At 56.6% G+C, this 25,930-nt stretch overlaps 8 protein-coding genes across 11 annotated transcripts in view; 7 read left to right on the top strand and 1 right to left on the bottom strand.

The window, feature by feature from the left end:
* Nucleotides 1-25,930, bottom strand: part of STK24 (serine/threonine kinase 24) — a 138,835-nt gene that overhangs the window by 47,168 nt on the left and 65,737 nt on the right. The gene's annotated exons all lie outside the window — the stretch shown is intronic.
* On the top strand, nucleotides 28-966 carry LOC149920121 (E3 ubiquitin-protein ligase Topors-like). The gene has a single exon (XM_090129680.1). The coding sequence runs from the start codon at nucleotides 28-30 to the stop codon at nucleotides 964-966; it is 939 nt and encodes a 312-aa protein (XP_089985806.1).
* On the top strand, nucleotides 3,307-4,245 carry LOC149920120 (E3 ubiquitin-protein ligase Topors-like). Its single transcript, XM_090129678.1, has one exon. It carries the CDS (start codon nucleotides 3,307-3,309, stop codon nucleotides 4,243-4,245), a length of 939 nt encoding a protein of 312 aa, XP_089985804.1.
* On the top strand, nucleotides 9,870-10,808 carry LOC149920119 (E3 ubiquitin-protein ligase Topors-like). Its single transcript, XM_090129677.1, has one exon. The coding sequence runs from the start codon at nucleotides 9,870-9,872 to the stop codon at nucleotides 10,806-10,808; it is 939 nt and encodes a 312-aa protein (XP_089985803.1).
* LOC149920118 (E3 ubiquitin-protein ligase Topors-like) lies at nucleotides 13,154-14,092 on the top strand. Its single transcript, XM_090129675.1, has one exon. It carries the CDS (start codon nucleotides 13,154-13,156, stop codon nucleotides 14,090-14,092), a length of 939 nt encoding a protein of 312 aa, XP_089985801.1.
* On the top strand, nucleotides 16,438-17,376 carry LOC149920117 (E3 ubiquitin-protein ligase Topors-like). Its single transcript, XM_090129671.1, has one exon. The coding sequence runs from the start codon at nucleotides 16,438-16,440 to the stop codon at nucleotides 17,374-17,376; it is 939 nt and encodes a 312-aa protein (XP_089985797.1).
* Nucleotides 19,722-20,660, top strand: LOC149920116 (E3 ubiquitin-protein ligase Topors-like). Its single transcript, XM_090129656.1, has one exon. The coding sequence runs from the start codon at nucleotides 19,722-19,724 to the stop codon at nucleotides 20,658-20,660; it is 939 nt and encodes a 312-aa protein (XP_089985782.1).
* On the top strand, nucleotides 23,006-23,944 carry LOC149920115 (E3 ubiquitin-protein ligase Topors-like). Its single transcript, XM_090129641.1, has one exon. The coding sequence runs from the start codon at nucleotides 23,006-23,008 to the stop codon at nucleotides 23,942-23,944; it is 939 nt and encodes a 312-aa protein (XP_089985767.1).

Below are 25,930 nucleotides of genomic sequence, written 5' to 3'. Positions count from 1 at the left end.
CCCCGGCCCACCGCAACTGGTGGAAGCATGGAGGCAGCATTAGACACCCGCTGCCCCGTGTGCCTGGACAACTGGGACAGCGCGGCGTACGCCATGCCGTGCTGCCACCAGTTCTGCTTTCCCTGCATCCAGCGGTGGACGAGCACCAGGCCACAGTGCCCGCTTTGCAAACGGGATGTGAACTCCATCATTCACACGGTGCAAGCGGACGACAATTACAAGGAGCTGCTGGTCAGACCACCTGCAGAGGCATCCATCGCCACTCGGCAGGCAGCCCGGCCACGGCCCGCAGTGCCCACGCGTCCTGTGGGCGGCCTCTCACCTGCCACCTGGGCTTCCCTCTTCAGGGAGCACCCGACCCTGCTGCGGCCCCTGCGCTCCTGGCTGCGCCACAAGCTGCGCCGCATCCTGGGCACCGAGGAGCCACAAGTAAACATACTGGTGCACAGTGTCATCTGGGCCCTGCTCCTCGAAGGCTTGGCGGAGGGGATCTTGGTAGAAATGCTGGATCCCGACCTGCACGGCCACACGGTGCCCTTTGTACGGCAGTTCATCGCCTTTGCCGTGCAGAGGTGCACCAGGGCGGCTCACCGCTTGCTGGGCCTCCACGTCCCCCCTGCTGCTGGGGCACAGGAGGCCGCTACAGCAGAGCCCAGGGCTGCCGTCGTACCAGAGGAGGCACCTGTCCCTGGCCCAGCGCCCTCCAGCAGCCCTGCCAGCTCTAACAGGGACGAAATGCCGGGCAGGACAAGAGAAGAGGTCGATGGGCATCCCAGCCGCCCACATTCCAACCCTGCAACTGTCACCACAGAGCAGGCAGCGCCTCACGAGGAGCCAGAAGAGAGTGTGGCGGGGCCCTCTGGCACCAGCCCACCTGAGGGGACCCGGCGAGCCCCAAAGAGGAAGGCCAGCGACTCACAGGCCTCAGCGTCACCAAAGAAGAGGCCACCCCGCCGGCCGGAATAGAAGAGTGCTGGAGCTGAGGAGGCTGGGGCCAGGCAGCACCTGGGACGCACGCTGGCCCCAATGGACCCATGTCATCAGTGTCCAATTTCTTTGTGGAAATAAAATACAAAGACTGAAAACAACACAAAAAATGCGTTCGTAGCGGTTGTTGCTTCCCCGTCCGTGACGCTCTCTCCCCTTTTTCCTACAGCCACGCCACTGCTGGCGCTGCTGCATTCCTGACAGGAACCCCACAGGCTTCTGGCAGGGGAAGGACAAATTTCTGCACCTGGGACGAACACCCTCAGCCCGCACTACAGCTGGGGTTAGCCAGCAGGAGCAGGCCTGGGAGTCCCGCTGGACACCAGGCTGAACCAGCAAGGAGCCCAGGCTGCCTTGGTGAACGGTGTCCTGGGCTGCGTGAGGCCGGGTGCTACCGGCAGGTGAAGGGCGGTTATCCTGCCCCTCTGCTCAGCTCTGAGGAGGCCACAGCTGCAGCGCTGGGCCCACAGCTGGGCTCCCCAGCGCAACGGATAATAACCAAGTTCTTCCCATTGTGAGTGGACAATTCAATTCTGCCACTTCAGAGCCAGGTTGTGGATGCCCCATCCCTGGAGGCATTCAAGGCCCGGCTGGATGTGGCTCTGGGCAGCCTGGTCTACTGGCTGGCGACCCTGCATACGGCAGGGGGGTGGAAACTACATTAACGCTCCTTTCCAACCCAGGCCATTCGATGATTCTATGATTCCATGTCTGTACAACTGCTGTTAAGTAGGGATCTAGATACTTCCTTTCTTACAGGCTTTTGAAATGTCTTTACAGAAGACAAAACCAGACAAAAATCTTTCACTGCCTATTCACACCACGCTGCTAAGACAACAGTTTAACAACAAGCTCGTTCTTAAACACAATAGTACGTACTATTGGTTTTCTTGCGTATCTGGTGAACACAAAGTTCTCCAGTCTCACTATGGAATCAAGAATTCCACCATCAAGCATTCCTACGCTCCCTAAGAAGCATACGCAGTTTTCTCATTCACTGAATCCTTCACTAAAATTCTCCTCGGACAATCTACTCTTCTGCTAATGATCTTCCTTCTAATTCCACCTCACATCACAACACACAGGCTTTTACTGTTTTATCCAGAGGAATGTTGCTGGTTTATGTCAGCAGATTTCACAAAAATAAAAAAATGAAACAACCAACAACCACTACCTGTCGTATCACCTAAAGGTGCCAATACCTAAGGAACCTGAATGTCAGATGGCATGCAAAACATTAGAAGTTGACTCAGAAGAACAAAAGAAACCATTTCACGAGAGAACAAGGCAAATGACACACGGATTGCCTTAGACATCAAAGAGAACCACTGGATAAATCAACGGGATTAATAACTCTTTTGACCAATACAATGGATGTGAGAAAGGATAGAACTTACTGATCACAAAAGGAAGTTATTTGCGCTGGACTACGAACACCGTGGGCACTCAATTGCGTTACGCGTTAAAGCATACAATCATTAACGTTGGAAAAGACCTCCATGATCATCAAGTCCAACTATCAGAGAGAAACATGGACTTTTATTGAATAAATCCTCTGGCTGAACATGCGTGGGGCTGCGTGCCATGACCAGAGGGACCTGATGGGGCTCACGGGACAATGTGGCTACAGCCCTGGTGACCGGCATGAAACACCAATGCCAAGCACACGAGATGTGGCGAGGGGAGTGGGCAGGGGCACTGGGGAAAGCCCAGAAACTTGTGCCGGGTCTGGAGCACGTGCTGCAGGTGAGGACGGCTCATTGCGATGACCCGCCTGTGGACTGTGGGTGGAATCGCTGTGACGTGGGCAGTGATGTCTCCAAGTGAAGGTCAAATGAAGGTGACGCCCAACAGCTTGACCAAGCCATGCCTTGACACATCTCCAGGCAACAGACTGTGACTTCATAGTGCACGCTGGCCTTACAGCGGGTGCAGCGGCTCAGCCCGCCAGTTTGTGCCTGACCTCCGACCGAGCGTGTGTGCGAGGACTGGAGCGTGCACAGGGCGAGCTTTGGTGCTGGAACGTGCTCTGGGTGCTGTTCGCGCAGCTCCCAGCGGCCGTCTCAGAGCCATCTGTTCTTTACCCCGACCCTGCTTGAGCAGGCAGACGGGACATCCTAGAGAGGCGCGTGCAGAAGCATAGGTAGGCGGCACAGGGACTGCCGGCGCGGGGGGGACACCTTGAGGGACCCGTCCCAGGCCGGTGTGTGACTAATGCCTCTTGTCCTCTTCCAGCGTGACACCTGCTGCTGCAGCGCCAGTGCTGGGGAGCGCGTTGCCATCTCCCGCTCCCCCCGGCCCACCGCAACTGGTGGAAGCATGGAGGCAGCATTAGACACCCGCTGCCCCGTGTGCCTGGACAACTGGGACAGCGCGGCGTACGCCATGCCGTGCTGCCACCAGTTCTGCTTTCCCTGCATCCAGCGGTGGACGAGCACCAGGCCACAGTGCCCGCTTTGCAAACGGGATGTGAACTCCATCATTCACACGGTGCAAGCGGACGACAATTACAAGGAGCTGCTGGTCAGACCACCTGCAGAGGCATCCATCGCCACTCGGCAGGCAGCCCGGCCACGGCCCGCAGTGCCCACGCGTCCTGTGGGCGGCCTCTCACCTGCCACCTGGGCTTCCCTCTTCAGGGAGCACCCGACCCTGCTGCGGCCCCTGCGCTCCTGGCTGCGCCACAAGCTGCGCCGCATCCTGGGCACCGAGGAGCCACAAGTAAACATACTGGTGCACAGTGTCATCTGGGCCCTGCTCCTCGAAGGCTTGGCGGAGGGGATCTTGGTAGAAATGCTGGATCCCGACCTGCACGGCCACACGGTGCCCTTTGTACGGCAGTTCATCGCCTTTGCCGTGCAGAGGTGCACCAGGGCGGCTCACCGCTTGCTGGGCCTCCACGTCCCCCCTGCTGCTGGGGCACAGGAGGCCGCTACAGCAGAGCCCAGGGCTGCCGTCGTACCAGAGGAGGCACCTGTCCCTGGCCCAGCGCCCTCCAGCAGCCCTGCCAGCTCTAACAGGGACGAAATGCCGGGCAGGACAAGAGAAGAGGTCGATGGGCATCCCAGCCGCCCACATTCCAACCCTGCAACTGTCACCACAGAGCAGGCAGCGCCTCACGAGGAGCCAGAAGAGAGTGTGGCGGGGCCCTCTGGCACCAGCCCACCTGAGGGGACCCGGCGAGCCCCAAAGAGGAAGGCCAGCGACTCACAGGCCTCAGCGTCACCAAAGAAGAGGCCACCCCGCCGGCCGGAATAGAAGAGTGCTGGAGCTGAGGAGGCTGGGGCCAGGCAGCACCTGGGACGCACGCTGGCCCCAATGGACCCATGTCATCAGTGTCCAATTTCTTTGTGGAAATAAAATACAAAGACTGAAAACAACACAAAAAATGCGTTCGTAGCGGTTGTTGCTTCCCCGTCCGTGACGCTCTCTCCCCTTTTTCCTACAGCCACGCCACTGCTGGCGCTGCTGCATTCCTGACAGGAACCCCACAGGCTTCTGGCAGGGGAAGGACAAATTTCTGCACCTGGGACGAACACCCTCAGCCCGCACTACAGCTGGGGTTAGCCAGCAGGAGCAGGCCTGGGAGTCCCGCTGGACACCAGGCTGAACCAGCAAGGAGCCCAGGCTGCCTTGGTGAACGGTGTCCTGGGCTGCGTGAGGCCGGGTGCTACCGGCAGGTGAAGGGCGGTTATCCTGCCCCTCTGCTCAGCTCTGAGGAGGCCACAGCTGCAGCGCTGGGCCCACAGCTGGGCTCCCCAGCGCAACGGATAATAACCAAGTTCTTCCCATTGTGAGTGGACAATTCAATTCTGCCACTTCAGAGCCAGGTTGTGGATGCCCCATCCCTGGAGGCATTCAAGGCCCGGCTGGATGTGGCTCTGGGCAGCCTGGTCTACTGGCTGGCGACCCTGCATACGGCAGGGGGGTGGAAACTACATTAACGCTCCTTTCCAACCCAGGCCATTCGATGATTCTATGATTCCATGTCTGTACAACTGCTGTTAAGTAGGGATCTAGATACTTCCTTTCTTACAGGCTTTTGAAATGTCTTTACAGAAGACAAAACCAGACAAAAATCTTTCACTGCCTATTCACACCACGCTGCTAAGACAACAGTTTAACAACAAGCTCGTTCTTAAACACAATAGTACGTACTATTGGTTTTCTTGCGTATCTGGTGAACACAAAGTTCTCCAGTCTCACTATGGAATCAAGAATTCCACCATCAAGCATTCCTACGCTCCCTAAGAAGCATACGCAGTTTTCTCATTCACTGAATCCTTCACTAAAATTCTCCTCGGACAATCTACTCTTCTGCTAATGATCTTCCTTCTAATTCCACCTCACATCACAACACACAGGCTTTTACTGTTTTATCCAGAGGAATGTTGCTGGTTTATGTCAGCAGATTTCACAAAAATAAAAAAATGAAACAACCAACAACCACTACCTGTCGTATCACCTAAAGGTGCCAATACCTAAGGAACCTGAATGTCAGATGGCATGCAAAACATTAGAAGTTGACTCAGAAGAACAAAAGAAACCATTTCACGAGAGAACAAGGCAAATGACACACGGATTGCCTTAGACATCAAAGAGAACCACTGGATAAATCAACGGGATTAATAACTCTTTTGACCAATACAATGGATGTGAGAAAGGATAGAACTTACTGATCACAAAAGGAAGTTATTTGCGCTGGACTACGAACACCGTGGGCACTCAATTGCGTTACGCGTTAAAGCATACAATCATTAACGTTGGAAAAGACCTCCATGATCATCAAGTCCAACTATCAGAGAGAAACATGGACTTTTATTGAATAAATCCTCTGGCTGAACATGCGTGGGGCTGCGTGCCATGACCAGAGGGACCTGATGGGGCTCACGGGACAATGTGGCTACAGCCCTGGTGACCGGCATGAAACACCAATGCCAAGCACACGAGATGTGGCGAGGGGAGTGGGCAGGGGCACTGGGGAAAGCCCAGAAACTTGTGCCGGGTCTGGAGCACGTGCTGCAGGTGAGGACGGCTCATTGCGATGACCCGCCTGTGGACTGTGGGTGGAATCGCTGTGACGTGGGCAGTGATGTCTCCAAGTGAAGGTCAAATGAAGGTGACGCCCAACAGCTTGACCAAGCCATGCCTTGACACATCTCCAGGCAACAGACTGTGACTTCATAGTGCACGCTGGCCTTACAGCGGGTGCAGCGGCTCAGCCCGCCAGTTTGTGCCTGACCTCCGACCGAGCGTGTGTGCGAGGACTGGAGCGTGCACAGGGCGAGCTTTGGTGCTGGAACGTGCTCTGGGTGCTGTTCGCGCAGCTCCCAGCGGCCGTCTCAGAGCCATCTGTTCTTTACCCCGACCCTGCTTGAGCAGGCAGACGGGACATCCTAGAGAGGCGCGTGCAGAAGCATAGGTAGGCGGCACAGGGACTGCCGGCGCGGGGGGGACACCTTGAGGGACCCGTCCCAGGCCGGTGTGTGACTAATGCCTCTTGTCCTCTTCCAGCGTGACACCTGCTGCTGCAGCGCCAGTGCTGGGGAGCGCGTTGCCATCTCCCGCTCCCCCCGGCCCACCGCAACTGGTGGAAGCATGGAGGCAGCATTAGACACCCGCTGCCCCGTGTGCCTGGACAACTGGGACAGCGCGGCGTACGCCATGCCGTGCTGCCACCAGTTCTGCTTTCCCTGCATCCAGCGGTGGACGAGCACCAGGCCACAGTGCCCGCTTTGCAAACGGGATGTGAACTCCATCATTCACACGGTGCAAGCGGACGACAATTACAAGGAGCTGCTGGTCAGACCACCTGCAGAGGCATCCATCGCCACTCGGCAGGCAGCCCGGCCACGGCCCGCAGTGCCCACGCGTCCTGTGGGCGGCCTCTCACCTGCCACCTGGGCTTCCCTCTTCAGGGAGCACCCGACCCTGCTGCGGCCCCTGCGCTCCTGGCTGCGCCACAAGCTGCGCCGCATCCTGGGCACCAAGGAGCCACAAGTAAACATACTGGTGCACAGTGTCATCTGGGCCCTGCTCCTCGAAGGCTTGGCGGAGGGGATCTTGGTAGAAATGCTGGATCCCGACCTGCACGGCCACACGGTGCCCTTTGTACGGCAGTTCATCGCCTTTGCCGTGCAGAGGTGCACCAGGGCGGCTCACCGCTTGCTGGGCCTCCACGTCCCCCCTGCTGCTGGGGCACAGGAGGCCGCTACAGCAGAGCCCAGGGCTGCCGTCGTACCAGAGGAGGCACCTGTCCCTGGCCCAGCGCCCTCCAGCAGCCCTGCCAGCTCTAACAGGGACGAAATGCCGGGCAGGACAAGAGAAGAGGTCGATGGGCATCCCAGCCGCCCACATTCCAACCCTGCAACTGTCACCACAGAGCAGGCAGCGCCTCACGAGGAGCCAGAAGAGAGTGTGGCGGGGCCCTCTGGCACCAGCCCACCTGAGGGGACCCGGCGAGCCCCAAAGAGGAAGGCCAGCGACTCACAGGCCTCAGCGTCACCAAAGAAGAGGCCACCCCACCGGCCGGAATAGAAGAGTGCTGGAGCTGAGGAGGCTGGGGCCAGGCAGCACCTGGGACGCACGCTGGCCCCAATGGACCCATGTCATCAGTGTCCAATTTCTTTGTGGAAATAAAATACAAAGACTGAAAACAACACAAAAAATGCGTTCGTAGCGGTTGTTGCTTCCCCGTCCGTGACGCTCTCTCCCCTTTTTCCTACAGCCACGCCACTGCTGGCGCTGCTGCATTCCTGACAGGAACCCCACAGGCTTCTGGCAGGGGAAGGACAAATTTCTGCACCTGGGACGAACACCCTCAGCCCGCACTACAGCTGGGGTTAGCCAGCAGGAGCAGGCCTGGGAGTCCCGCTGGACACCAGGCTGAACCAGCAAGGAGCCCAGGCTGCCTTGGTGAACGGTGTCCTGGGCTGCGTGAGGCCGGGTGCTACCGGCAGGTGAAGGGCGGTTATCCTGCCCCTCTGCTCAGCTCTGAGGAGGCCACAGCTGCAGCGCTGGGCCCACAGCTGGGCTCCCCAGCGCAACGGATAATAACCAAGTTCTTCCCATTGTGAGTGGACAATTCAATTCTGCCACTTCAGAGCCAGGTTGTGGATGCCCCATCCCTGGAGGCATTCAAGGCCCGGCTGGATGTGGCTCTGGGCAGCCTGGTCTACTGGCTGGCGACCCTGCATACGGCAGGGGGGTGGAAACTACATTAACGCTGTGCTCCTTTCCAACCCAGGCCATTCGATGATTCTATGATTCCATGTCTGTACAACTGCTGTTAAGTAGGGATCTAGATACTTCCTTTCTTACAGGCTTTTGAAATGTCTTTACAGAAGACAAAACCAGACAAAAATCTTTCACTGCCTATTCACACCACGCTGCTAAGACAACAGTTTAACAACAAGCTCGTTCTTAAACACAATAGTACGTACTATTGGTTTTCTTGCGTATCTGGTGAACACAAAGTTCTCCAGTCTCACTATGGAATCAAGAATTCCACCATCAAGCATTCCTACGCTCCCTAAGAAGCATACGCAGTTTTCTCATTCACTGAATCCTTCACTAAAATTCTCCTCGGACAATCTACTCTTCTGCTAATGATCTTCCTTCTAATTCCACCTCACATCACAACACACAGGCTTTTACTGTTTTATCCAGAGGAATGTTGCTGGTTTATGTCAGCAGATTTCACAAAAATAAAAAAATGAAACAACCAACAACCACTACCTGTCGTATCACCTAAAGGTGCCAATACCTAAGGAACCTGAATGTCAGATGGCATGCAAAACATTAGAAGTTGACTCAGAAGAACAAAAGAAACCATTTCACGAGAGAACAAGGCAAATGACACACGGATTGCCTTAGACATCAAAGAGAACCACTGGATAAATCAACGGGATTAATAACTCTTTTGACCAATACAATGGATGTGAGAAAGGATAGAACTTACTGATCACAAAAGGAAGTTATTTGCGCTGGACTACGAACACCGTGGGCACTCAATTGCGTTACGCGTTAAAGCATACAATCATTAACGTTGGAAAAGACCTCCATGATCATCAAGTCCAACTATCAGAGAGAAACATGGACTTTTATTGAATAAATCCTCTGGCTGAACATGCGTGGGGCTGCGTGCCATGACCAGAGGGACCTGATGGGGCTCACGGGACGATGTGGCTACAGCCCTGGTGACCGGCATGAAACACCAATGCCAAGCACACGAGATGTGGCGAGGGGAGTGGGCAGGGGCACTGGGGAAAGCCCAGAAACTTGTGCCGGGTCTGGAGCACGTGCTGCAGGTGAGGACGGCTCATTGCGATGACCCGCCTGTGGACTGTGGGTGGAATCGCTGTGACGTGGGCAGTGATGTCTCCAAGTGAAGGTCAAATGAAGGTGACGCCCAACAGCTTGACCAAGCCATGCCTTGACACATCTCCAGGCAACAGACTGTGACTTCATAGTGCACGCTGGCCTTACAGCGGGTGCAGCGGCTCAGCCCGCCAGTTTGTGCCTGACCTCCGACCGAGCGTGTGTGCGAGGACTGGAGCGTGCACAGGGCGAGCTTTGGTGCTGGAACGTGCTCTGGGTGCTGTTCGCGCAGCTCCCAGCGGCCGTCTCAGAGCCATCTGTTCTTTACCCCGACCCTGCTTGAGCAGGCAGACGGGACATCCTAGAGAGGCGCGTGCAGAAGCATAGGTAGGCGGCACAGGGACTGCCGGCGCGGGGGGGACACCTTGAGGGACCCGTCCCAGGCCGGTGTGTGACTAATGCCTCTTGTCCTCTTCCAGCGTGACACCTGCTGCTGCAGCGCCAGTGCTGGGGAGCGCGTTGCCATCTCCCGCTCCCCCCGGCCCACCGCAACTGGTGGAAGCATGGAGGCAGCATTAGACACCCGCTGCCCCGTGTGCCTGGACAACTGGGACAGCGCGGCGTACGCCATGCCGTGCTGCCACCAGTTCTGCTTTCCCTGCATCCAGCGGTGGACGAGCACCAGGCCACAGTGCCCGCTTTGCAAACGGGATGTGAACTCCATCATTCACACGGTGCAAGCGGACGACAATTACAAGGAGCTGCTGGTCAGACCACCTGCAGAGGCATCCATCGCCACTCGGCAGGCAGCCCGGCCACGGCCCGCAGTGCCCACGCGTCCTGTGGGCGGCCTCTCACCTGCCACCTGGGCTTCCCTCTTCAGGGAGCACCCGACCCTGCTGCGGCCCCTGCGCTCCTGGCTGCGCCACAAGCTGCGCCGCATCCTGGGCACCGAGGAGCCACAAGTAAACATACTGGTGCACAGTGTCATCTGGGCCCTGCTCCTCGAAGGCTTGGCGGAGGGGATCTTGGTAGAAATGCTGGATCCCGACCTGCACGGCCACACGGTGCCCTTTGTACGGCAGTTCATCGCCTTTGCCGTGCAGAGGTGCACCAGGGCGGCTCACCGCTTGCTGGGCCTCCACGTCCCCCCTGCTGCTGGGGCACAGGAGGCCGCTACAGCAGAGCCCAGGGCTGCCGTCGTACCAGAGGAGGCACCTGTCCCTGGCCCAGCGCCCTCCAGCAGCCCTGCCAGCTCTAACAGGGACGAAATGCCGGGCAGGACAAGAGAAGAGGTCGATGGGCATCCCAGCCGCCCACATTCCAACCCTGCAACTGTCACCACAGAGCAGGCAGCGCCTCACGAGGAGCCAGAAGAGAGTGTGGCGGGGCCCTCTGGCACCAGCCCACCTGAGGGGACCCGGCGAGCCCCAAAGAGGAAGGCCAGCGACTCACAGGCCTCAGCGTCACCAAAGAAGAGGCCACCCCGCCGGCCGGAATAGAAGAGTGCTGGAGCTGAGGAGGCTGGGGCCAGGCAGCACCTGGGACGCACGCTGGCCCCAATGGACCCATGTCATCAGTGTCCAATTTCTTTGTGGAAATAAAATACAAAGACTGAAAACAACACAAAAAATGCGTTCGTAGCGGTTGTTGCTTCCCCGTCCGTGACGCTCTCTCCCCTTTTTCCTACAGCCACGCCACTGCTGGCGCTGCTGCATTCCTGACAGGAACCCCACAGGCTTCTGGCAGGGGAAGGACAAATTTCTGCACCTGGGACGAACACCCTCAGCCCGCACTACAGCTGGGGTTAGCCAGCAGGAGCAGGCCTGGGAGTCCCGCTGGACACCAGGCTGAACCAGCAAGGAGCCCAGGCTGCCTTGGTGAACGGTGTCCTGGGCTGCGTGAGGCCGGGTGCTACCGGCAGGTGAAGGGCGGTTATCCTGCCCCTCTGCTCAGCTCTGAGGAGGCCACAGCTGCAGCGCTGGGCCCACAGCTGGGCTCCCCAGCGCAACGGATAATAACCAAGTTCTTCCCATTGTGAGTGGACAATTCAATTCTGCCACTTCAGAGCCAGGTTGTGGATGCCCCATCCCTGGAGGCATTCAAGGCCCGGCTGGATGTGGCTCTGGGCAGCCTGGTCTACTGGCTGGCGACCCTGCATACGGCAGGGGGGTGGAAACTACATTAACGCTGTGCTCCTTTCCAACCCAGGCCATTCGATGATTCTATGATTCCATGTCTGTACAACTGCTGTTAAGTAGGGATCTAGATACTTCCTTTCTTACAGGCTTTTGAAATGTCTTTACAGAAGACAAAACCAGACAAAAATCTTTCACTGCCTATTCACACCACGCTGCTAAGACAACAGTTTAACAACAAGCTCGTTCTTAAACACAATAGTACGTACTATTGGTTTTCTTGCGTATCTGGTGAACACAAAGTTCTCCAGTCTCACTATGGAATCAAGAATTCCACCATCAAGCATTCCTACGCTCCCTAAGAAGCATACGCAGTTTTCTCATTCACTGAATCCTTCACTAAAATTCTCCTCGGACAATCTACTCTTCTGCTAATGATCTTCCTTCTAATTCCACCTCACATCACAACACACAGGCTTTTACTGTTTTATCCAGAGGAATGTTGCTGGTTTATGTCAGCAGATTTCACAAAAATAAAAAAATGAAACAACCAACAACCACTACCTGTCGTATCACCTAAAGGTGCCAATACCTAAGGAACCTGAATGTCAGATGGCATGCAAAACATTAGAAGTTGACTCAGAAGAACAAAAGAAACCATTTCACGAGAGAACAAGGCAAATGACACACGGATTGCCTTAGACATCAAAGAGAACCACTGGATAAATCAACGGGATTAATAACTCTTTTGACCAATACAATGGATGTGAGAAAGGATAGAACTTACTGATCACAAAAGGAAGTTATTTGCGCTGGACTACGAACACCGTGGGCACTCAATTGCGTTACGCGTTAAAGCATACAATCATTAACGTTGGAAAAGACCTCCATGATCATCAAGTCCAACTATCAGAGAGAAACATGGACTTTTATTGAATAAATCCTCTGGCTGAACATGCGTGGGGCTGCGTGCCATGACCAGAGGGACCTGATGGGGCTCACGGGACGATGTGGCTACAGCCCTGGTGACCGGCATGAAACACCAATGCCAAGCACACGAGATGTGGCGAGGGGAGTGGGCAGGGGCACTGGGGAAAGCCCAGAAACTTGTGCCGGGTCTGGAGCACGTGCTGCAGGTGAGGACGGCTCATTGCGATGACCCGCCTGTGGACTGTGGGTGGAATCGCTGTGACGTGGGCAGTGATGTCTCCAAGTGAAGGTCAAATGAAGGTGACGCCCAACAGCTTGACCAAGCCATGCCTTGACACATCTCCAGGCAACAGACTGTGACTTCATAGTGCACGCTGGCCTTACAGCGGGTGCAGCGGCTCAGCCCGCCAGTTTGTGCCTGACCTCCGACCGAGCGTGTGTGCGAGGACTGGAGCGTGCACAGGGCGAGCTTTGGTGCTGGAACGTGCTCTGGGTGCTGTTCGCGCAGCTCCCAGCGGCCGTCTCAGAGCCATCTGTTCTTTACCCCGACCCTGCTTGAGCAGGCAGACGGGACATCCTAGAGAGGCGCGTGCAGAAGCATAGGTAGGCGGCACAGGGACTGCCGGCGCGGGGGGGACACCTTGAGGGACCCGTCCCAGGCCGGTGTGTGACTAATGCCTCTTGTCCTCTTCCAGCGTGACACCTGCTGCTGCAGCGCCAGTGCTGGGGAGCGCGTTGCCATCTCCCGCTCCCCCCGGCCCACCGCAACTGGTGGAAGCATGGAGGCAGCATTAGACACCCGCTGCCCCGTGTGCCTGGACAACTGGGACAGCGCGGCGTACGCCATGCCGTGCTGCCACCAGTTCTGCTTTCCCTGCATCCAGCGGTGGACGAGCACCAGGCCACAGTGCCCGCTTTGCAAACGGGATGTGAACTCCATCATTCACACGGTGCAAGCGGACGACAATTACAAGGAGCTGCTGGTCAGACCACCTGCAGAGGCATCCATCGCCACTCGGCAGGCAGCCCGGCCACGGCCCGCAGTGCCCACGCGTCCTGTGGGCGGCCTCTCACCTGCCACCTGGGCTTCCCTCTTCAGGGAGCACCCGACCCTGCTGCGGCCCCTGCGCTCCTGGCTGCGCCACAAGCTGCGCCGCATCCTGGGCACCGAGGAGCCACAAGTAAACATACTGGTGCACAGTGTCATCTGGGCCCTGCTCCTCGAAGGCTTGGCGGAGGGGATCTTGGTAGAAATGCTGGATCCCGACCTGCACGGCCACACGGTGCCCTTTGTACGGCAGTTCATCGCCTTTGCCGTGCAGAGGTGCACCAGGGCGGCTCACCGCTTGCTGGGCCTCCACGTCCCCCCTGCTGCTGGGGCACAGGAGGCCGCTACAGCAGAGCCCAGGGCTGCCGTCGTACCAGAGGAGGCACCTGTCCCTGGCCCAGCGCCCTCCAGCAGCCCTGCCAGCTCTAACAGGGACGAAATGCCGGGCAGGACAAGAGAAGAGGTCGATGGGCATCCCAGCCGCCCACATTCCAACCCTGCAACTGTCACCACAGAGCAGGCAGCGCCTCACGAGGAGCCAGAAGAGAGTGTGGCGGGGCCCTCTGGCACCAGCCCACCTGAGGGGACCCGGCGAGCCCCAAAGAGGAAGGCCAGCGACTCACAGGCCTCAGCGTCACCAAAGAAGAGGCCACCCCGCCGGCCGGAATAGAAGAGTGCTGGAGCTGAGGAGGCTGGGGCCAGGCAGCACCTGGGACGCACGCTGGCCCCAATGGACCCATGTCATCAGTGTCCAATTTCTTTGTGGAAATAAAATACAAAGACTGAAAACAACACAAAAAATGCGTTCGTAGCGGTTGTTGCTTCCCCGTCCGTGACGCTCTCTCCCCTTTTTCCTACAGCCACGCCACTGCTGGCGCTGCTGCATTCCTGACAGGAACCCCACAGGCTTCTGGCAGGGGAAGGACAAATTTCTGCACCTGGGACGAACACCCTCAGCCCGCACTACAGCTGGGGTTAGCCAGCAGGAGCAGGCCTGGGAGTCCCGCTGGACACCAGGCTGAACCAGCAAGGAGCCCAGGCTGCCTTGGTGAACGGTGTCCTGGGCTGCGTGAGGCCGGGTGCTACCGGCAGGTGAAGGGCGGTTATCCTGCCCCTCTGCTCAGCTCTGAGGAGGCCACAGCTGCAGCGCTGGGCCCACAGCTGGGCTCCCCAGCGCAACGGATAATAACCAAGTTCTTCCCATTGTGAGTGGACAATTCAATTCTGCCACTTCAGAGCCAGGTTGTGGATGCCCCATCCCTGGAGGCATTCAAGGCCCGGCTGGATGTGGCTCTGGGCAGCCTGGTCTACTGGCTGGCGACCCTGCATACGGCAGGGGGGTGGAAACTACATTAACGCTGTGCTCCTTTCCAACCCAGGCCATTCGATGATTCTATGATTCCATGTCTGTACAACTGCTGTTAAGTAGGGATCTAGATACTTCCTTTCTTACAGGCTTTTGAAATGTCTTTACAGAAGACAAAACCAGACAAAAATCTTTCACTGCCTATTCACACCACGCTGCTAAGACAACAGTTTAACAACAAGCTCGTTCTTAAACACAATAGTACGTACTATTGGTTTTCTTGCGTATCTGGTGAACACAAAGTTCTCCAGTCTCACTATGGAATCAAGAATTCCACCATCAAGCATTCCTACGCTCCCTAAGAAGCATACGCAGTTTTCTCATTCACTGAATCCTTCACTAAAATTCTCCTCGGACAATCTACTCTTCTGCTAATGATCTTCCTTCTAATTCCACCTCACATCACAACACACAGGCTTTTACTGTTTTATCCAGAGGAATGTTGCTGGTTTATGTCAGCAGATTTCACAAAAATAAAAAAATGAAACAACCAACAACCACTACCTGTCGTATCACCTAAAGGTGCCAATACCTAAGGAACCTGAATGTCAGATGGCATGCAAAACATTAGAAGTTGACTCAGAAGAACAAAAGAAACCATTTCACGAGAGAACAAGGCAAATGACACACGGATTGCCTTAGACATCAAAGAGAACCACTGGATAAATCAACGGGATTAATAACTCTTTTGACCAATACAATGGATGTGAGAAAGGATAGAACTTACTGATCACAAAAGGAAGTTATTTGCGCTGGACTACGAACACCGTGGGCACTCAATTGCGTTACGCGTTAAAGCATACAATCATTAACGTTGGAAAAGACCTCCATGATCATCAAGTCCAACTATCAGAGAGAAACATGGACTTTTATTGAATAAATCCTCTGGCTGAACATGCGTGGGGCTGCGTGCCATGACCAGAGGGACCTGATGGGGCTCACGGGACGATGTGGCTACAGCCCTGGTGACCGGCATGAAACACCAATGCCAAGCACACGAGATGTGGCGAGGGGAGTGGGCAGGGGCACTGGGGAAAGCCCAGAAACTTGTGCCGGGTCTGGAGCACGTGCTGCAGGTGAGGACGGCTCATTGCGATGACCCGCCTGTGGACTGTGGGTGGAATCGCTGTGACGTGGGCAGTGATGTCTCCAAGTGAAGGTCAAATGAAGGTGACGCCCAACAGCTTGACCAAGCCATGCCTTGACACATCTCCAGGCAACAGACTGTGACTTCATAGTGCACGCTGGCCTTACAGCGGGTGCAGCGGCTCAGCCCGCCAGTTTGTGCCTGACCTCCGACCGAGCGTGTGTGCGAGGACTGGAGCGTGCACAGGGCGAGCTTTGGTGCTGGAACGTGCTCTGGGTGCTGTTCGCGCAGCTCCCAGCGGCCGTCTCAGAGCCATCTGTTCTTTACCCCGACCCTGCTTGAGCAGGCAGACGGGACATCCTAGAGAGGCGCGTGCAGAAGCATAGGTAGGCGGCACAGGGACTGCCGGCGCGGGGGGGACACCTTGAGGGACCCGTCCCAGGCCGGTGTGTGACTAATGCCTCTTGTCCTCTTCCAGCGTGACACCTGCTGCTGCAGCGCCAGTGCTGGGGAGCGCGTTGCCATCTCCCGCTCCCCCCGGCCCACCGCAACTGGTGGAAGCATGGAGGCAGCATTAGACACCCGCTGCCCCGTGTGCCTGGACAACTGGGACAGCGCGGCGTATGCCATGCCGTGCTGCCACCAGTTCTGCTTTCCCTGCATCCAGCGGTGGACGAGCACCAGGCCACAGTGCCCGCTTTGCAAACGGGATGTGAACTCCATCATTCACACGGTGCAAGCGGACGACAATTACAAGGAGCTGCTGGTCAGACCACCTGCAGAGGCATCCATCGCCACTCGGCAGGCAGCCCGGCCACGGCCCGCAGTGCCCACGCGTCCTGTGGGCGGCCTCTCACCTGCCACCTGGGCTTCCCTCTTCAGGGAGCACCCGACCCTGCTGCGGCCCCTGCGCTCCTGGCTGCGCCACAAGCTGCGCCGCATCCTGGGCACCGAGGAGCCACAAGTAAACATACTGGTGCACAGTGTCATCTGGGCCCTGCTCCTCGAAGGCTTGGCGGAGGGGATCTTGGTAGAAATGCTGGATCCCGACCTGCACGGCCACACGGTGCCCTTTGTACGGCAGTTCATCGCCTTTGCCGTGCAGAGGTGCACCAGGGCGGCTCACCGCTTGCTGGGCCTCCACGTCCCCCCTGCTGCTGGGGCACAGGAGGCCGCTACAGCAGAGCCCAGGGCTGCCGTCGTACCAGAGGAGGCACCTGTCCCTGGCCCAGCGCCCTCCAGCAGCCCTGCCAGCTCTAACAGGGACGAAATGCCGGGCAGGACAAGAGAAGAGGTCGATGGGCATCCCAGCCGCCCACATTCCAACCCTGCAACTGTCACCACAGAGCAGGCAGCGCCTCACGAGGAGCCAGAAGAGAGTGTGGCGGGGCCCTCTGGCACCAGCCCACCTGAGGGGACCCGGCGAGCCCCAAAGAGGAAGGCCAGCGACTCACAGGCCTCAGCGTCACCAAAGAAGAGGCCACCCCGCCGGCCGGAATAGAAGAGTGCTGGAGCTGAGGAGGCTGGGGCCAGGCAGCACCTGGGACGCACGCTGGCCCCAATGGACCCATGTCATCAGTGTCCAATTTCTTTGTGGAAATAAAATACAAAGACTGAAAACAACACAAAAAATGCGTTCGTAGCGGTTGTTGCTTCCCCGTCCGTGACGCTCTCTCCCCTTTTTCCTACAGCCACGCCACTGCTGGCGCTGCTGCATTCCTGACAGGAACCCCACAGGCTTCTGGCAGGGGAAGGACAAATTTCTGCACCTGGGACGAACACCCTCAGCCCGCACTACAGCTGGGGTTAGCCAGCAGGAGCAGGCCTGGGAGTCCCGCTGGACACCAGGCTGAACCAGCAAGGAGCCCAGGCTGCCTTGGTGAACGGTGTCCTGGGCTGCGTGAGGCCGGGTGCTACCGGCAGGTGAAGGGCGGTTATCCTGCCCCTCTGCTCAGCTCTGAGGAGGCCACAGCTGCAGCGCTGGGCCCACAGCTGGGCTCCCCAGCGCAACGGATAATAACCAAGTTCTTCCCATTGTGAGTGGACAATTCAATTCTGCCACTTCAGAGCCAGGTTGTGGATGCCCCATCCCTGGAGGCATTCAAGGCCCGGCTGGATGTGGCTCTGGGCAGCCTGGTCTACTGGCTGGCGACCCTGCATACGGCAGGGGGGTGGAAACTACATTAACGCTGTGCTCCTTTCCAACCCAGGCCATTCGATGATTCTATGATTCCATGTCTGTACAACTGCTGTTAAGTAGGGATCTAGATACTTCCTTTCTTACAGGCTTTTGAAATGTCTTTACAGAAGACAAAACCAGACAAAAATCTTTCACTGCCTATTCACACCACGCTGCTAAGACAACAGTTTAACAACAAGCTCGTTCTTAAACACAATAGTACGTACTATTGGTTTTCTTGCGTATCTGGTGAACACAAAGTTCTCCAGTCTCACTATGGAATCAAGAATTCCACCATCAAGCATTCCTACGCTCCCTAAGAAGCATACGCAGTTTTCTCATTCACTGAATCCTTCACTAAAATTCTCCTCGGACAATCTACTCTTCTGCTAATGATCTTCCTTCTAATTCCACCTCACATCACAACACACAGGCTTTTACTGTTTTATCCAGAGGAATGTTGCTGGTTTATGTCAGCAGATTTCACAAAAATAAAAAAATGAAACAACCAACAACCACTACCTGTCGTATCACCTAAAGGTGCCAATACCTAAGGAACCTGAATGTCAGATGGCATGCAAAACATTAGAAGTTGACTCAGAAGAACAAAAGAAACCATTTCACGAGAGAACAAGGCAAATGACACACGGATTGCCTTAGACATCAAAGAGAACCACTGGATAAATCAACGGGATTAATAACTCTTTTGACCAATACAATGGATGTGAGAAAGGATAGAACTTACTGATCACAAAAGGAAGTTATTTGCGCTGGACTACGAACACCGTGGGCACTCAATTGCGTTACGCGTTAAAGCATACAATCATTAACGTTGGAAAAGACCTCCATGATCATCAAGTCCAACTATCAGAGAGAAACATGGACTTTTATTGAATAAATCCTCTGGCTGAACATGCGTGGGGCTGCGTGCCATGACCAGAGGGACCTGATGGGGCTCACGGGACGATGTGGCTACAGCCCTGGTGACCGGCATGAAACACCAATGCCAAGCACACGAGATGTGGCGAGGGGAGTGGGCAGGGGCACTGGGGAAAGCCCAGAAACTTGTGCCGGGTCTGGAGCACGTGCTGCAGGTGAGGACGGCTCATTGCGATGACCCGCCTGTGGACTGTGGGTGGAATCGCTGTGACGTGGGCAGTGATGTCTCCAAGTGAAGGTCAAATGAAGGTGACGCCCAACAGCTTGACCAAGCCATGCCTTGACACATCTCCAGGCAACAGACTGTGACTTCATAGTGCACGCTGGCTTTACAGCGGGTGCAGCGGCTCAGCCCGCCAGTTTGTGCCTGACCTCCGACCGAGCGTGTGTGCGAGGACTGGAGCGTGCACAGGGCGAGCTTTGGTGCTGGAACGTGCTCTGGGTGCTGTTCGCGCAGCTCCCAGCGGCCGTCTCAGAGCCATCTGTTCTTTACCCCGACCCTGCTTGAGCAGGCAGACGGGACATCCTAGAGAGGCGCGTGCAGAAGCATAGGTAGGCGGCACAGGGACTGCCGGCGCGGGGGGGACACCTTGAGGGACCCGTCCCAGGCCGGTGTGTGACTAATGCCTCTTGTCCTCTTCCAGCGTGACACCTGCTGCTGCAGCGCCAGTGCTGGGGAGCGCGTTGCCATCTCCCGCTCCCCCCGGCCCACCGCAACTGGTGGAAGCATGGAGGCAGCATTAGACACCCGCTGCCCCGTGTGCCTGGACAACTGGGACAGCGCGGCGTACGCCATGCCGTGCTGCCACCAGTTCTGCTTTCCCTGCATCCAGCGGTGGACGAGCACCAGGCCACAGTGCCCGCTTTGCAAACGGGATGTGAACTCCATCATTCACACGGTGCAAGCGGACGACAATTACAAGGAGCTGCTGGTCAGACCACCTGCAGAGGCATCCATCGCCACTCGGCAGGCAGCCCGGCCACGGCCCGCAGTGCCCACGCGTCCTGTGGGCGGCCTCTCACCTGCCACCTGGGCTTCCCTCTTCAGGGAGCACCCGACCCTGCTGCGGCCCCTGCGCTCCTGGCTGCGCCACAAGCTGCGCCGCATCCTGGGCACCGAGGAGCCACAAGTAAACATACTGGTGCACAGTGTCATCTGGGCCCTGCTCCTCGAAGGCTTGGCGGAGGGGATCTTGGTAGAAATGCTGGATCCCGACCTGCACGGCCACACGGTGCCCTTTGTACGGCAGTTCATCGCCTTTGCCGTGCAGAGGTGCACCAGGGCGGCTCACCGCTTGCTGGGCCTCCACGTCCCCCCTGCTGCTGGGGCACAGGAGGCCGCTACAGCAGAGCCCAGGGCTGCCGTCGTACCAGAGGAGGCACCTGTCCCTGGCCCAGCGCCCTCCAGCAGCCCTGCCAGCTCTAACAGGGACGAAATGCCGGGCAGGACAAGAGAAGAGGTCGATGGGCATCCCAGCCGCCCACATTCCAACCCTGCAACTGTCACCACAGAGCAGGCAGCGCCTCACGAGGAGCCAGAAGAGAGTGTGGCGGGGCCCTCTGGCACCAGCCCACCTGAGGGGACCCGGCGAGCCCCAAAGAGGAAGGCCAGCGACTCACAGGCCTCAGCGTCACCAAAGAAGAGGCCACCCCGCCGGCCGGAATAGAAGAGTGCTGGAGCTGAGGAGGCTGGGGCCAGGCAGCACCTGGGACGCACGCTGGCCCCAATGGACCCATGTCATCAGTGTCCAATTTCTTTGTGGAAATAAAATACAAAGACTGAAAACAACACAAAAAATGCGTTCGTAGCGGTTGTTGCTTCCCCGTCCGTGACGCTCTCTCCCCTTTTTCCTACAGCCACGCCACTGCTGGCGCTGCTGCATTCCTGACAGGAACCCCACAGGCTTCTGGCAGGGGAAGGACAAATTTCTGCACCTGGGACGAACACCCTCAGCCCGCACTACAGCTGGGGTTAGCCAGCAGGAGCAGGCCTGGGAGTCCCGCTGGACACCAGGCTGAACCAGCAAGGAGCCCAGGCTGCCTTGGTGAACGGTGTCCTGGGCTGCGTGAGGCCGGGTGCTACCGGCAGGTGAAGGGCGGTTATCCTGCCCCTCTGCTCAGCTCTGAGGAGGCCACAGCTGCAGCGCTGGGCCCACAGCTGGGCTCCCCAGCGCAACGGATAATAACCAAGTTCTTCCCATTGTGAGTGGACAATTCAATTCTGCCACTTCAGAGCCAGGTTGTGGATGCCCCATCCCTGGAGGCATTCAAGGCCCGGCTGGATGTGGCTCTGGGCAGCCTGGTCTACTGGCTGGCGACCCTGCATACGGCAGGGGGGTGGAAACTACATTAACGCTGTGCTCCTTTCCAACCCAGGCCATTCGATGATTCTATGATTCCATGTCTGTACAACTGCTGTTAAGTAGGGATCTAGATACTTCCTTTCTTACAGGCTTTTGAAATGTCTTTACAGAAGACAAAACCAGACAAAAATCTTTCACTGCCTATTCACACCACGCTGCTAAGACAACAGTTTAACAACAAGCTCGTTCTTAAACACAATAGTACGTACTATTGGTTTTCTTGCGTATCTGGTGAACACAAAGTTCTCCAGTCTCACTATGGAATCAAGAATTCCACCATCAAGCATTCCTACGCTCCCTAAGAAGCATACGCAGTTTTCTCATTCACTGAATCCTTCACTAAAATTCTCCTCGGACAATCTACTCTTCTGCTAATGATCTTCCTTCTAATTCCACCTCACATCACAACACACAGGCTTTTACTGTTTTATCCAGGGGAATGTTGCTGGTTTATGTCAGCAGATTTCACAAAAATAAAAAAATGAAACAACCAACAACCACTACCTGTCGTATCACCTAAAGGTGCCAATACCTAAGGAACCTGAATGTCAGATGGCATGCAAAACATTAGAAGTTGACTCAGAAGAACAAAAGAAACCATTTCACGAGAGAACAAGGCAAATGACACACGGATTGCCTTAGACATCAAAGAGAACCACTGGATAAATCAACGGGATTAATAACTCTTTTGACCAATACAATGGATGTGAGAAAGGATAGAACTTACTGATCACAAAAGGAAGTTATTTGCGCTGGACTACGAACACCGTGGGCACTCAATTGCGTTACGCGTTAAAGCATACAATCATTAACGTTGGAAAAGACCTCCATGATCATCAAGTCCAACTATCAGAGAGAAACATGGACTTTTATTGAATAAATCCTCTGGCTGAACATGCGTGGGGCTGCGTGCCATGACCAGAGGGACCTGATGGGGCTCACGGGACGATGTGGCTACAGCCCTGGTGACCGGCATGAAACACCAATGCCAAGCACACGAGATGTGGCGAGGGGAGTGGGCAGGGGCACTGGGGAAAGCCCAGAAACTTGTGCCGGGTCTGGAGCACGTGCTGCAGGTGAGGACGGCTCATTGCGATGACCCGCCTGTGGACTGTGGGTGGAATCGCTGTGACGTGGGCAGTGATGTCTCCAAGTGAAGGTCAAATGAAGGTGACGCCCAACAGCTTGACCAAGCCATGCCTTGACACATCTCCAGGCAACAGACTGTGACTTCATAGTGCACGCTGGCCTTACAGCGGGTGCAGCGGCTCAGCCCGCCAGTTTGTGCCTGACCTCCGACCGAGCGTGTGTGCGAGGACTGGAGCGTGCACAGGGCGAGCTTTGGTGCTGGAACGTGCTCTGGGTGCTGTTCGCGCAGCTCCCAGCGGCCGTCTCAGAGCCATCTGTTCTTTACCCCGACCCTGCTTGAGCAGGCAGACGGGACATCCTAGAGAGGCGCGTGCAGAAGCATAGGTAGGCGGCACAGGGACTGCCGGCGCGGGGGGGACACCTTGAGGGACCCGTCCCAGGCCGGTGTGTGACTAATGCCTCTTGTCCTCTTCCAGCGTGACACCTGCTGCTGCAGCGCCAGTGCTGGGGAGCGCGTTGCCATCTCCCGCTCCCCCCGGCCCACCGCAACTGGTGGAAGCATGGAGGCAGCATTAGACACCCGCTGCCCCGTGTGCCTGGACAACTGGGACAGCGCGGCGTACGCCATGCCGTGCTGCCACCAGTTCTGCTTTCCCTGCATCCAGCGGTGGACGAGCACCAGGCCACAGTGCCCGCTTTGCAAACGGGATGTGAACTCCATCATTCACACGGTGCAAGCGGACGACAATTACAAGGAGCTGCTGGTCAGACCACCTGCAGAGGCATCCATCGCCACTCGGCAGGCAGCCCGGCCACGGCCCGCAGTGCCCACGCGTCCTGTGGGCGGCCTCTCACCTGCCACCTGGGCTTCCCTCTTCAGGGAGCACCCGACCCTGCTGCGGCCCCTGCGCTCCTGGCTGCGCCACAAGCTGCGCCGCATCCTGGGCACCGAGGAGCCACAAGTAAACATACTGGTGCACAGTGTCATCTGGGCCCTGCTCCTCGAAGGCTTGGCGGAGGGGATCTTGGTAGAAATGCTGGATCCCGACCTGCACGGCCACACGGTGCCCTTTGTACGGCAGTTCATCGCCTTTGCCGTGCAGAGGTGCACCAGGGCGGCTCACCGCTTGCTGGGCCTCCACGTCCCCCCTGCTGCTGGGGCACAGGAGGCCGCTACAGCAGAGCCCAGGGCTGCCGTCGTACCAGAGGAGGCACCTGTCCCTGGCCCAGCGCCCTCCAGCAGCCCTGCCAGCTCTAACAGGGACGAAATGCCGGGCAGGACAAGAGAAGAGGTCGATGGGCATCCCAGCCGCCCACATTCCAACCCTGCAACTGTCACCACAGAGCAGGCAGCGCCTCACGAGGAGCCAGAAGAGAGTGTGGCGGGGCCCTCTGGCACCAGCCCACCTGAGGGGACCCGGCGAGCCCCAAAGAGGAAGGCCAGCGACTCACAGGCCTCAGCGTCACCAAAGAAGAGGCCACCCCGCCGGCCGGAATAGAAGAGTGCTGGAGCTGAGGAGGCTGGGGCCAGGCAGCACCTGGGACGCACGCTGGCCCCAATGGACCCATGTCATCAGTGTCCAATTTCTTTGTGGAAATAAAATACAAAGACTGAAAACAACACAAAAAATGCGTTCGTAGCGGTTGTTGCTTCCCCGTCCGTGACGCTCTCTCCCCTTTTTCCTACAGCCACGCCACTGCTGGCGCTGCTGCATTCCTGACAGGAACCCCACAGGCTTCTGGCAGGGGAAGGACAAATTTCTGCACCTGGGACGAACACCCTCAGCCCGCACTACAGCTGGGGTTAGCCAGCAGGAGCAGGCCTGGGAGTCCCGCTGGACACCAGGCTGAACCAGCAAGGAGCCCAGGCTGCCTTGGTGAACGGTGTCCTGGGCTGCGTGAGGCCGGGTGCTACCGGCAGGTGAAGGGCGGTTATCCTGCCCCTCTGCTCAGCTCTGAGGAGGCCACAGCTGCAGCGCTGGGCCCACAGCTGGGCTCCCCAGCGCAACGGATAATAACCAAGTTCTTCCCATTGTGAGTGGACAATTCAATTCTGCCACTTCAGAGCCAGGTTGTGGATGCCCCATCCCTGGAGGCATTCAAGGCCCGGCTGGATGTGGCTCTGGGCAGCCTGGTCTACTGGCTGGCGACCCTGCATACGGCAGGGGGGTGGAAACTACATTAACGCTGTGCTCCTTTCCAACCCAGGCCATTCGATGATTCTATGATTCCATGTCTGTACAACTGCTGTTAAGTAGGGATCTAGATACTTCCTTTCTTACAGGCTTTTGAAATGTCTTTACAGAAGACAAAACCAGACAAAAATCTTTCACTGCCTATTCACACCACGCTGCTAAGACAACAGTTTAACAACAAGCTCGTTCTTAAACACAATAGTACGTACTATTGGTTTTCTTGCGTATCTGGTGAACACAAAGTTCTCCAGTCTCACTATGGAATCAAGAATTCCACCATCAAGCATTCCTACGCTCCCTAAGAAGCATACGCAGTTTTCTCATTCACTGAATCCTTCACTAAAATTCTCCTCGGACAATCTACTCTTCTGCTAATGATCTTCCTTCTAATTCCACCTCACATCACAACACACAGGCTTTTACTGTTTTATCCAGAGGAATGTTGCTGGTTTATGTCAGCAGATTTCACAAAAATAAAAAAATGAAACAACCAACAACCACTACCTGTCGTATCACCTAAAGGTGCCAATACCTAAGGAACCTGAATGTCAGATGGCATGCAAAACATTAGAAGTTGACTCAGAAGAACAAAAGAAACCATTTCACGAGAGAACAAGGCAAATGACACACGGATTGCCTTAGACATCAAAGAGAACCACTGGATAAATCAACGGGATTAATAACTCTTTTGACCAATACAATGGATGTGAGAAAGGATAGAACTTACTGATCACAAAAGGAAGTTATTTGCGCTGGACTACGAACACCGTGGGCACTCAATTGCGTTACGCGTTAAAGCATACAATCATTAACGTTGGAAAAGACCTCCATGATCATCAAGTCCAACTATCAGAGAGAAACATGGACTTTTATTGAATAAATCCTCTGGCTGAACATGCGTGGGGCTGCGTGCCATGACCAGAGGGACCTGATGGGGCTCACGGGACAATGTGGCTACAGCCCTGGTGACCGGCATGAAACACCAATGCCAAGCACACGAGATGTGGCGAGGGGAGTGGGCAGGGGCACTGGGGAAAGCCCAGAAACTTGTGCCGGGTCTGGAGCACGTGCTGCAGGTGAGGACGGCTCATTGCGATGACCCGCCTGTGGACTGTGGGTGGAATCGCTGTGACGTGGGCAGTGATGTCTCCAAGTGAAGGTCAAATGAAGGTGACGCCCAACAGCTTGACCAAGCCATGCCTTGACACATCTCCAGGCAACAGACTGTGACTTCATAGTGCACGCTGGCCTTACAGCGGGTGCAGCGGCTCAGCCCGCCAGTTTGTGCCT

The sequence above is a fragment of the Phasianus colchicus genome, chromosome 1 (genome assembly GCF_987193195.1).
Source record: "Phasianus colchicus chromosome 1, bPhaCol1.hap1.1, whole genome shotgun sequence".
NCBI classification, from domain to species: domain Eukaryota; kingdom Metazoa; phylum Chordata; class Aves; order Galliformes; family Phasianidae; genus Phasianus; species Phasianus colchicus.
This window is presented reverse-complemented; position numbering and strand designations above follow the sequence as displayed.